The sequence below is a fragment of the Theropithecus gelada genome, chromosome 12 (genome assembly GCF_003255815.1).
Source record: "Theropithecus gelada isolate Dixy chromosome 12, Tgel_1.0, whole genome shotgun sequence".
NCBI lineage: Eukaryota > Metazoa > Chordata > Mammalia > Primates > Cercopithecidae > Theropithecus > Theropithecus gelada.
In genome coordinates, this window is record NC_037680.1 from 57,902,711 (window position 1) to 57,915,930 (window position 13,220).

The 13,220-nt window shown below is 35.1% G+C and overlaps 1 protein-coding gene across 1 annotated transcript in view; it reads left to right on the plus strand.

The window, feature by feature from the left end:
• ITGA4 (integrin subunit alpha 4) overlaps positions 1 to 13,220 on the plus strand; it is a 77,989-nt gene that overhangs the window by 42,093 nt on the left and 22,676 nt on the right. Inside the window, exons 16-17 of the mRNA XM_025405470.1 lie at positions 9,963 to 10,112; positions 12,014 to 12,090. Coding sequence (XP_025261255.1) covers positions 9,963 to 10,112; positions 12,014 to 12,090 — 227 coding nt within the window. The remainder of the gene's footprint in view (positions 1 to 9,962; positions 10,113 to 12,013; positions 12,091 to 13,220) is intronic.

The following is a 13,220-nucleotide window of genomic DNA, read 5'->3' on the forward strand; positions in this document are numbered from 1 at the left end:
CCTTAGTCAATTGTAGAGACAAATATTGAGATCGTTTTAAAGGCAATAAAAGGGCCAACATTAGATGTTCACAAAGAAACACGTTGTGTTAAAAATTTGCAAAAGTGATCTGGTTTATTTAGTCCTGTGTTTCTTGGCATCGTTCCTATAAATAAGGGATCATCAAAATTGTACACCTTTTTTGGAGCAAATTTGTAGCAGAAATGATTAGCAAAGGTAAGTGTTTTGTTGCATGTATATTTGTAGTGTTACCATGATTTTGATGGTAGCAGGATTCAGCTATTGCCTTTGTACCATATTGCAAATATTAAATGATAGCACTTACTGCTGGGATTGTACATGGCAAACACAACTAATAACAGAGCTCTAACTCTAGAGCCAGTATTCTTAACCAGTACATGTTCTGTGTTACAAGAAAGATAGAGGTCTATAATTAAATTTTAGAAAGCCATTTTTTTTTTTTAAGATGGAGTCTTGGTCTGTTGCCAAGGCTGACTTTTTAAAAATGATCATTTCCTTCAGTATCTTTTTCTCTTCCTAAGTTACCTTGCTTGTGTTTGGAACACTTTTAAAACTCATATAGAAAGGCAAAAAGTTACTCCAACCCTCTCCTTTGTAACAAACCCACACAGAAGATAAGAACCATAGTTGCAGCTACCCTGAACTTGAGTTCTGTCAAGGAGCTGTAGCTGTTACTTAAGAAGGTATAGGAATGTAATGAGTGTATTTCCCACCTCCACCAGGGTGATAGCCCAAGGAATTAGGAAACATTAACACTCTTAAGTTTCTACAGTCTGAAAGCATAAGACAGCAATCTGAATTCTTCCATCTTCCTAATACTAGAAAAGAAGATGCATAGTGGTTGGGATGCCTGGGTTGTTCCTGTGTTCCATAAAACACATCTGGTACCATGGTACCAGGAGTGGGAGTGTTAACATATGTATCTATTTTGTCTCTGCATTCCTTACAATGAAATGAAGTGACATTTGTTAATTATATACTCCGCCCACAATCCCCACTTGTCAGAGGACTCCCTGCCTGCCTGTTGGTTGGATATGCTTTACTCGTATAGTTGTCCCTACTGGCCATTCACTCAATTAATTTGATATTTATTGAGTACTTACATTGTGTCAAATTCTGTATATACCAGTGAATGGGACATATAAAGATTATTACCCTCATGGAACTTATAGTCTACTGGGGTGAGACAAAAAAAAGATAAAAATAGACATTTTATAGTATTTTGGAAGATACGGGTGATGAAAAAAGGAGGGCAGAGTATAGAAATGTGCAGTGCTGGAGAAGGAGTGAAATGTACAATTTTAAACAGGATACTCAGAGTAGGCTTCATTCAGAAAGTGACAGCTGAGCAAAGACGTGAAGGAAGTAAGGAAGTTGCCCATGTAGATATCTAGGGCAGTTGTTCTTAGTTTTAGGGTGTAATAGCAACACCTGTAGGGCTTCTGAAAACACAAATTGCTGGCCTCATCTAGAATCCCTGATTTAGTAGGTCTGCAGTAAGGCCTGAGAATTTGCATTTCTGCAAAGTTCCCAGGGGACCCATCCTTTGAGAATCCAGTGAGAAAAGCTGAGTCAAAGGCCTGAAGAATGTACCTGGTTATTTTAAAGAACAATAGGGAGGCAAGGATGGCTAGAAATGTAAGCAAAGGGAAGAATGGTGGAAGGAGAGATTATGCAAAACCTGTGGCTTTTTCTCTGAGAGAAAGGTGGATCTATAACAGCATTTTGTCAGAGAAGTCACATGATCTAACATAGGTATACAAAGGAACACTCTAGCTGCTGTGTTGTGAATAGAGTAGGAGATAAAGAGTTGACACATGGAGAAGAGGCTACTGTGGTAACACAGGTGAGAGATGGTTCCAACAAAAGTGGTGGCAGTGGATATGGTGAGAAGTAGTCGAAGTCAATTTGCTGACATCCAATTTACAATTTGCTGACAGACTGGATGTCTGGCATCTGAGAAAGGCTCTATGATGACTCCAGGGTCTTTAGCCTGAGCCACTTGGAGAATGTAGTTTTCATCAATTGAGACAATATTGCAGGAGAACACCTTTTGAGTGGAAAATTCTAGAGTTCAGTCATGGGCCTGCTAGCTAGAGAGACCTATTTTAAGTGTAAATATCAACTAAGCCTTTGTATATACTCATCTTGAGTTGAGGACAGGCAGAGAACAGGAAAGGTAACTTAATATATCTTTGGCATATGGATGGTATTTAAAATCATATTAAGATGGCTGAGATCAGAAGAGGGTCAGTGTCTGCACTCTGGGCCCCTGCAACATGAAGAGGTTGGCAAGAAGAGGCCCACAAGGGAGATAAGAAGGTCCAATCAGTAAGAAAGGAAGAAAATCAACAGTGTTTGGCATCCTGGAAGTGAAGTGAATAAAGCCAAAGGGGAAAGCATGATGATGTTTTCTATACGGCAGCTTGATCGAATAAGACGAGGGCTGAAAACTCGCCATTGGATTTATAATGTGGAGGCTGTTGGTGGTGGTGACAAAAGCATTTCAGACAGTAGTGGAGGGGGTGGGGGAAAGAAAGGAATTGGAAGCATTATAGGTTATTCTTTCAAAAGTTTTGCCTCAAAGGTGACCAAAGAAATGGAATTGGGGGTCAGTAGCTGAAGTGGAGTGAAGAGTTCTCTGGGTTTTTGTCTTTTAAGACGGGAGAAGCATTAGCATGTTTTTATGCTGATAGGCATGCTGCAATAGAGTGAAAAACTTGGGATATATGTGATGGGAGAAGAGCTGGAACTAAATTGTTGAAGGCAAAAAGGGAAGGATTAAATGTACAAGTGAAAGGGTTGGTTCTAGATAGGTATGTGCATGGTTCATCTGAGTATGTGCTTGCAGGTGCTGAGTAGATGTGATGGGGACTATGGAAGTTCTTGTCTGATTGCTTTAATAATCTCAGTGAACTAAGAAGCAAACTCATCAACCAGAGTATGGATGAAGGAACTGGTATTTGGAGTTTGGGAAGATGTGAAATAGTCTTCCAGGAGAATGTGAGAGTAACAAAATACAGGGTGGTTGTCAGATGGTGTCTGGGACCACTTGCACTCATTGTCATAAACTGAGTGTAGCCTGTGTGTTTGTGTGTTTTTTTTTTTTTCCCCCCCAGTCATGTTCAACCTTACAGGCAGGAGTAGATGAAGAGTTACAATTAATCAGGGTTGTGGTTTGATCAAGAGAGTGAAGCAAGCAAGGAGCATGCAGCAGGAGGGAATATACAAGGGAATGGTTATATTTTTGGTTGCGAAGTTGAAGCAGGCTAAGGAGGGGAGGGGTCACACCAAGAGGGTGAAGGACCAGGAAAGAAATTTCAATCGGAGATCCCAGTACAATCAGCAAATTGTTGGAATTGACTATTAAAGGGATTGAGCTGCAAAGATGGCACAGATATAAAATGTAAAAGCCTTGGAGACCTAAAAGTGAGGAAAAGATTGAATTTTGCTTTTATTTTTGCTGACAATTCTTTGATTACCTTATGCAAATGAAAGCCTTTAAACTTTATTACAAAATCCATTGTGTTCTTTGATGGTGGGGAATTCGGCTGTCAAAAAGACTCCAGATCTTAAGTTTATATAAAATTTACGTTTAAAAACTTATTCTCTTTTAATCACAATTCTTTAGTTTTATGCTAGATCTTCTTGGACTAGAGGTGCATTTTTAATAGTCTAATGAGGATCTATATCACTGTCATGTAGATTTTTGTTCTGGCATGTTATTTTTCTGAGGCTATGTGTTCATTTATCTGGTTTGTAGGGGAATCAGTTTTCTTAAGTCTAATCATAATTAAAATAGTATCACACAGGATTACTTTGCTTGACTGGTCAAAATTTGTTCCTCAAAAAATAAGGAAGAAATTGTCTTTTTTTTTTTAATTAAAAAAAAAAAAAAAACCTTTGTATTTTAGTTGATTATAATTAGGCCAAGCTTTAATTTTTGCCATCAGAGCCATACAATTATTAGCTTTTGCTAAAGAGTTCATAATGATATTTCTGAAATATAAGGGAAATGGTTAATTTCATTTATACCATTTAGTGTTTTATCTATTTAAATCCTCTTCTATTAGACATTGCTTTTTCCTCTATGGAAAAGATGTTTCCCCATTTATGTAAGTATATGAAAATCTTTGCTTTTGCTTTATTTAAATATACAACTTCATCAAATTCTAGAGATTTCTTAGGACAAGGGATAATTTTGATGCAGTTTTGATTTAGAGAAATCCAAACTGTAACTCGAAATAGTTTTTAGACATGTTAGAGCAGCCATGGTAGTGAAACTTCCCTTGAAATGTTGATGGATGATATCTCTTGGTTGATCTTGATGGAATCTCTGCATCAAAATATCCCCTGATATTTGAGAAGAGAAGAAGGGTGCTACACTGGGATAACAAAAGAAGCAAAAGATTGCCTGTTTGTCTGCATTTCCGATAAAGCTAGAACTACTGGCTTAGTTGCTGAACAAAGAATGCCTGTCCCCAGAGATGTTCTGAGAGCCAGTGAATTCAGTGGCCTTAGCGTGTTTTATTAAAATCATGATATCAACCTACCTGTGTAGATTAGTTAATTCTTTTCTTTCTTTGATTTCTCAAATTCCTGAATTTTAGATTTCTGCAATACAGGGAGTTTATTTTGCTATGTAAATCTTTAGGTGACTTCTAAAACTCATCTTTTTTCCATAGTAATTTCAGGAAAACAAATGTGTATTTGATTAGTAAATTTTTTTGTGTGTTTTTAAATTTCATTTGCTTATATTATTGAGTGATACATGCACATAGCTTAATGAAATGTCATTTACTCCAAAGAAGACATTTTTTTAATGATAGCACACTATGGACTAATTCATATATGCAGCCATTTCTGCTGAAAATCTAAGTGTGAGCAAACTATATAATTGTACCAATATTATGGTATTCTAGAAGTGAATTGATTATTATAACATTTTAGTTTTTTGTTAGGTTGCAAGATCTTTGAGGCAGGATATTATCTTTTGCATATTTGTATTCTTAGAGCTAGCACAATCCATTACATAAGGCAGAAAATAAATATTTAACACATTTATGGATGCTATGTTCTTGGTGCTATTTAAAAAATTCTATAAGAAAAATCTGAGAATGTTCTATTGGTATCATGGTTAGGGCATTTGTCTTGGGGGTGCTGTCTTTTCTCAGGAAATTGTAGTGCCAGATGTTTAACAGTTCTCTACCACTTGAGACAAGCTTACTACATAAAGGGACTGCAATTTTACAGGATGGTGATGGTTCAGGTGCCAACCTATGTCTTGGTCTCAGCTTTTCCTTCCCAAGCCCTACATAAGCACCAGAGAGGTATTTCAAAATATTCCTTGCTTAAAATCTTCCTGTGTAAGAGCCTCCCCAACCCCTTTTATGTGTCGATTAGGTGGCCCTACTTCTTCTGTATTTGGGCATGTCTGTATCAGAATATTCATCCCCCACACTGTCTATGTGGATTTGTGGAACATAGATTGGGACAGGCACTGACTTTCAGTTTTGTATCCCTAGAGCTGCCTTGGACACAGTAGACCCATGAATAGATAGCTTCAGATATTTATTCCTGACATTATTGTTTAGTGATATAAAATTTTTTGGCCCACCCTTTAAATAAATTAACAGGAGGACATGGGCCTGTTGCTCAGCTCTCAAGCTGGCCAGAAATACAGATTTCCATGAAAGTCAAGCAAGAAGACAGACGTTATATAATTTCAGGCATGTGCTAATTTGCATGCTTGTGGGCACCCTATTTTATGTAATTGTCCATAAAAATGTGGCATGGAATCTTCATTATTTTTAATATACATAGCACTTGCCCATCCAAATTTAAAAATTTAAACAAATCTACTTTTTTACTCCTAAATATTTAATCACTTTAAGACATTTTTGATATTACAGATTTTGTCCTTAGGTGGAGCTGCTAAAGTTAGTGTGTATATCCGTCAAATACAGTTTTTGCAAGAGTGCATGTACATTTTATATATTGCAAGAAAAGTGTAATTAATAGCTAATTAGGATAATGAAAGTAATATACACCAGATGTAGAGAAGACCTTGTGGAAAATTAGTATGAATTAGATAGCATGTGATTTGGTCAAAGCAAGCTTGTTGAGAAGAATTAAAACAGTGGACATGTGGAGGGGACAATCAGTGGCCGTCTAGCTCCTACACCTAGGGAATAATTTAATCAAGGTTGCTATTGTAATACTCAGGGCTTCAAGCTGTTCGGTTTTCACAAGTCGATAACTTGGGATTTGGCCTTGATTCGCAGCATTCCTATATGGTCAAGGTTTCATATTGAGATGATCCCTTACCAAGTAATTTAATAAAATCATCTCTGTATAAGAATGGAAAAGTAATCAGGGATCTTGAGTACTCTGATTCAGGCTCCAAATGTTCTAAATATCATTTAATAAATAGAGGTCTACTCCTTGTTCTGTAACTAATTTTCTATTTAATGTTGATTGGTTGGCAGTAGTTCAGTTTTCTTATTCCTTCCAAATGTTCACCAGAATCTCTTATTCTAGGAAACTGAAATTTAGTAATTCCTTAGTTGGCTTATATGCCTGCATTTTGAAGCAACATACAAATTTTGTCATGTCTGCCTTATGGACACTATGTCATTTAATCATCACAACAATAAGGTATAGGTATAACCACCATAATTGTTATTATTCCAATTTTCAGATAAGATAACTAAGCCATAGACAAATTAAGAAACTTGCCCAATGTTACATAGATAATAACCGGTGGACCCTAGATTTGAACACCAGTGCTTCACCTTTAGACCACTATTGCTTTTAACACATAAATTGATAATGTTGTAAATGAAAAGAAAAAAAAATTACATCCTTTTTGTTTATAATTACACAAAGATATAGAATAGTCTTTTATGTGATGTGTATCCTCTTTGTTAAATTACTTCATTGATTTTTATCAAAAGTTACTATATAAATAATATAGCAATACAGCAATAATCTGTGTGATAGGAATTTTTTTCGCTATTCCTTAAGGATTATTAATTGATGAGCTTTGAAAATAATCTATTCCTTACCTGCCTTGGGGCAGTAATGTTTAAGCCATATTGCAATCTTGAAATGTCTATAGATAAATAGAAACCTGGTCCACTGACATTACTCAGTAGGAGGTCTGTCAATTGCAGTGTCATGGGTCTACCCTGAGGAACTCATCTAGCATAATATAAACCTCAGTTATGGTTTAAGTTAATATGTCTAGCCTGGGTGAAAACACTTGACTCTTTAATGGTCAAGAGGGAATTTGTTGAATCTATTTTTTAAAATGAGAAGAACCTATAGATTGAAATGGCCATATGAAAAGTAGAGTAAAAATTGAGCCTTAAATTATTAGTATGAAAGACATCACAGTCTGTGACTAATTCTTCAAATTATCTCCTGAGTATAGCAACAATTCTAATACCAAGAAAAACAAAAACTGCATAGATTTTCTCCACTAGTTTCTGTGTAGGTGGGCTATATGTGGTGATGTGAACTGCTCTCTCATATCCTGAGATCATTTCTACTTTTAATTTTTGCAGTGTCTAAAATCTTATTTTATAGATTTCTCATCGACATGGCTTTATGTAATTTCTCATTTGAATTCTGTTATAAATCCTCTTAGGTTACTTTAGTAGTAAAATCTTTTTAGCTTACTCTTTTAGAAAAGGAGAAGTTTGTTTTGTTGAGTGCCCTTTGAAAATCACATTTCTGACTGTGGACTGCTTGAACAGGTGCTTTCTAAGAGACATTGTTTTATATGTTATTTGATTTTCATATACACTTATCCTGCAGTATCCATGGGGGATTGGTTCCAGGATACTATTCCAGGACCCCACTTGGATACAAAAATCCAAGGATCCTCAAGTCCCTTATATAAAATTGTGCCATATTTGCACTTAACCTTTGTAAATCCTCTCATATACTTTAAATCATCTCTAAATTATTTATAATATGTAATACAATGTAAATGTTACGTAAATACTTGTTATACTCTATTGGTTAGGGAATAATGACAAGAAAAAAATCTGTACATGTTCAGCACTGATGCAACTATCCATTATTTGCCAACTATTTTTGATCCAAGGTGGCTGAACCCACAGATGTGGAACTGATGGGTACAGAGGGCTGACTCTCTTTGTTTTCATAGACTTGAGAGTCTAGGACACTTTTACTATCTAGTGAAGTGCTTACTTAATCGAATGACAAATGCTTTCAAAGATATTTTCTTGTTGATTATTTCACTGTGTGTAAGAAAACAATTTTGAAAATATGGAATTTTTTAGTGATGCTAGCAAATAATTAAATGAAAAAATCATTTGTAAGTTGATAGAAAATATTTTTAAAAGAAAATAATGTCTGCATATACAAATAAAGGTTAAAATATAAGAATTGACAATCACTTGTAATAAACTCGAGCTGTTTCTTTGGAGACAGAAGACAATGAATTTTAAAAATCTGATTATAAAAAAAAAGCTTGTGACCACATATCAACAAGAATAGGAGTAAGAAATGCTGTGTAGACATTAGTTAAGATATTAAGTGTAGAAGAATGTTATACAGGGCAGAATGGATTGTGAATGGGTTACAATTTCTGCGTAATTGGTAAATAAATTCAAGAGTTCTTTGTGAAGTACAAAAGCACAATAAACTTAAAAAAAAAAAAAAACCAGTTGCAGTGGGTCAAGCCTGTAATCCCAGCACTTTGGGAGGCCGATGGGGGCGGATCACTTGAGGTCAGGAATTTGAGACCAGCCTGACCAACCTGGTGAAAACTGGTCTTTACTAAAAATATAAAAATTAGCTGGGTGTGGTTGTGCATGTCTGTAATTCCAGCTACTCGGATGACTGAAGTGAGAGGATCATTTGAACCCAGGAGAAGGAGATTGTAGTGAGCTGAGATCATGCCACTGCCCTCAAGCCTGGGTGACAGAGCAAGACTCTGACTCAAAACCGAAAAAAAAAAAAAAACTTTAACAACTAATAAGAAAATCAGTAAAGTGACCAGTATATACAATTAGATGTACAAAACAAATACTTTGCCTATATACCATTCAATATCTGTTAGAAAATATGATAGAAGAGTTCCATAAAGAAAGAAAAGGGCTGGGTATGGTGGCTCACACCTGTAATCCCAGCTCTTTGGGAGGCCAAGACTGGAGAAGCCCTTGAGCCCAGGAGTTCAAGACCAGTCTGGAAACATTGCAAGACCCTGCATCTATAAATATGAAAAAATTGGCTGGGCATGGTGGTGCACACCTGTAGTCCTAGCTACTCTGAAGCTGAAGAAGAAGGATCGCTTGAGCCCAGGAGTTCAGAACTGTGGTGAGCTATACTTCATTCCAGTCTGCTGATAGAGGGAGATCCCATCTCTTAAAAAAAAAAAAAAAAAAAAAAAAAAAAAAAAAAAAAAAAAAAAAAAGAAAAGAAAAGAAAAAAAAAGGGAATAACTAAAAAGGATGTTTTATAATATCTGGAGTCAAATGAATCAAATTTAATTGAAATGTTATTGAGAGATAGAAAACATATAGGGTAATGTTAAATGGGATGAAAAGCACTTTGAAATGATTTATAAAAAGTTTATCATGAAAAATGCGTATAATACCAAGTTATCTTTTAAATGCATAGAAAATAGCACAGAAGAAAATACTCCCAAGTATAGACCTTTATAACTATTATTGGATGGTATTATTTTTCATTTTTATTCTTTTTGTGTTTTTCATAAGAAACGTAAATGCTTTTGTGTGATATGAAGAAACATACATCTTCATTTTTTTAACAGTTTAGATGAAAGATAAGTATTTGCTTTGTCTTCCATGTACAGTGTTTGGCCTTATTCAGGAAAGAAGTTTTATATTTTTTTAATCTACATGCTTGTTTTTGTTATTAATTCATATGGTTGTTATTTTCCTTAGAAAGATGTGCGGGACATCCTCACTCCAATTCAGATTGAAGCTGCTTACCACCTTGGTCCTCACGTCATCAGTAAACGAAGCACAGAGGAATTCCCACCACTTCAGCCAATTCTTCAGCAGAAGAAAGAAAAAGACATAATTAAAAAAACAGTAGGAATATTTTCCTTTATCCAAATTATTATGTGGCATTTAACTAAATTTTTAAAATATGGCATCATCCTGAAGAAGTGAACTATATGTCAGAATTTTTTTTAATTTTATGAATTTTTAAAAACATAAAAATAGATTTATGATGTGTCTTGTTTTTCATTTCTTTAAATTGTTTATATTCCCTTTAGGATATTGAACTGAACATTTTAAAATATGCATTTAATCACAACAGTAGATTATCATATAAAATGCTACTGTTCTATTTTTGATGCCTTGCCAGTGAAGAGAGGTATTACTAGAGAGAAATCATAATGGGAGAAGGTTGTATATAAGTTAGTTATTCAGTGTCATCATGTGTCCTCAGTTTATCTTCCTCTTCTCATTCTCTGTCTCCCTTGCTTTCATCTTACTCACAGATTCACTCAAGTCTTCATAATCAAATTTCCTTGCTTAGTTTTATCCATTTACAGACACATGTGTTTATGTTAAATACAATAATTTCTTTTAAAAAATCCATTATATGCTTTTCAGCCACATCCCGGGATCAGTTGCATTTGAGATGGATCCTACATTCTAACCAGTGAACCGTTTTCTAAATTATCCCAAAATATTTAAGTTTCACTGACAATGTATTTATTCTCAGGAGTCCTGTTGTTCAGACCTTTACTGTCTGCCAACACAAAGACATAGTGTTTGACCAAAAACAGGATGTGTCTGGGCATTGTAAAAAGCCTTCATTAAAATGTTCACTAATGACACACAGAATGTAAAAGATGAAAGGGACATTTAAAGGTCTAGTTCATATCCTGTCCAGACAAAATTGCCCCATAGTCACTTTAAGATAATTGAGCTTAAAATCACCATTAGTCTAGTCTAGAATACAGGATCAAATGAAGATAACTGAAGAGCATATTTTTCCCTATACCCTCATATGAAAATATTTACGGAAGTCAGGGGCTGTTTTACTGTTCTGTTAAACTTCAGTCTTCAACATCAGCTCTTTGTAAATGTCTCTAATAGTGAAAATCAATATTGCAAGTACACAAGCCAAAACCTTAGCAATTTGTAGTTATATTAATTTATATTTTGATTCTTAGAACAACCTGCTTTACCAATAGAAATGAGAGAAAAAAAATCATATTTATTTAGAGAGATATTTACACTTCTCCCCCAACTGTAGGCATGCTATTTGACAGTACTCTAGTCACTTCACACTTAATGAGCCTGGCTCCTTCTGACTTTCTAGATCTCTCTTTGCTTTCTGCATCTGTCTCCCTTTACCTATTCCCATTATCTTCCCTTTTATCTCTCTCCATTTTTTCCTTTTGTCCAGCTTATGCCTTGGGTCTTCCTAGGTCCTTTGTAGTATTTATTGATCTTATTAAAAAGTTCAGAGTTAGTTAAATTCTGGAACCCTTATTTAATTTTGTTCAATGTTTCCTCTACGTAAAATTTCTAAGTATCTCCATGTAGCTAATTTCAGTGAATATAAAATCACTGTCACAACATCTGCCAAAATTAAGTGCCATTACTTACGTGTAATAAATGGGATCATACTGCAGCACCAGAAAATTGAGAGGAACCCAATGAAAAAAAAAATCTTGGTAGCTAATAGGCTCCTTCAATGCCTTTAACTTTTTTTCCAAATCTATTTCACTTATAAAATTTGGGCTTTAAATTTTACCTATTTAGAACTTAGCTCTTTTAGCCCCGGAAGTAATTGTCATTTGAACCCTACTAATTCTTACATTGAACTTTTTAAAAGAGATAAAATAAAGAGTTGTCAATTTGATGTATCAATTTTATTTTTCTCATGCATCACAGATGTCTTCTTTAAAATATATATATAAATATACTTGCTGATTAAATCAAAATAAAAAACATTGTCATTTTATTTCCAGATAAGCTTTGCAAGGTTTTGTGCCCATGAAAATTGTTCTGCTGATTTACAGGTTTCTGCAAAGATTGGGTTTTTGAAGTAAGTATATGTGGTATAGTCTCTGTTGTTCATCAAGGGGGGTGGGTAATGAGTGTGTGCATTTGCATTCCCAAAAGAAAAGGAATAAGAGCTAACCCTTGAAAATTAACAGCATTTAAAGAATTAGCAACACAATGGTTAGTTTTTTATTGCCCAGAAAATTGGTTATATCACTCAGACTGATATATAATCCAAGTATGACAAATTTAAAAAGGAATAAACCATCTTGCTCTTCTAAATTCATAGAAGGGGAAACAGAGAAAAAGGAAATAGATGTGATGTGCTTTAGAATAGCATCCAGCACAAAGCAAAGACTGGATAATTGTTGGTTGCTGTCATTATTTTATGATGGCAAATAAACCACTGCAATTTTGTATCATATCTGGATCCCCTATATTCAAATCATTTTGCATATCAAAGAGATGATGTGAAAACAAGGACCAGAGAGAGAGACAGAATGAACACTTCAGGTTGAGGATTGATCATAGAAGGCAAGTGAAAGAGGGGAAGCAGATGCATCAGTGACAGGGCAGGAAAACAGAGAACTATTTTTGGGAGATTGGGATATAAATGGAGCAGCTTTAATCTGGGGCATGTTGAATTTGGAGGGACTTTTATATGTGGCATTCCGCTTGAAAATCTAGTTCAGGATTATGTTTGGAAGTTCCTCTATCCATTAGTGACTTGTGAGATGGCCCAAGGGATAGAAATGTGAATTTTATAGAGGAAAAAATTATGGATCAAATCTTAGGGAACAGTTTTATTCAAGGAGATTAAAAATGGGGAGTCCCTGTAGGAGACTGAGAAGGCATCTTCAAGGAATTAAAGAGAACCAAGTCCCTGGTGAAATAGCCAATGGAGAATATAAAAAGGGAGACAATATTGTAAAATTTGTAAAAAGATCAGATAGCATAATGTCTAAAGAAAGGTCATGGAAGTCAGCAGTTATTGATAAAATGTGACTGGTGGCAAAAAAAATGGGCATCACTGGCAAATGCCAAGATAGAACTCTTAGTGCAGAAGTAGCCAAATGAGCCTAAACCAGTGTCTCTTGAGTTTCACACCCACCCACATATCAAATTCCCTATTAGACATGTCCTTTTGGGTGCCCTATAGTTTCAATCTGCCCA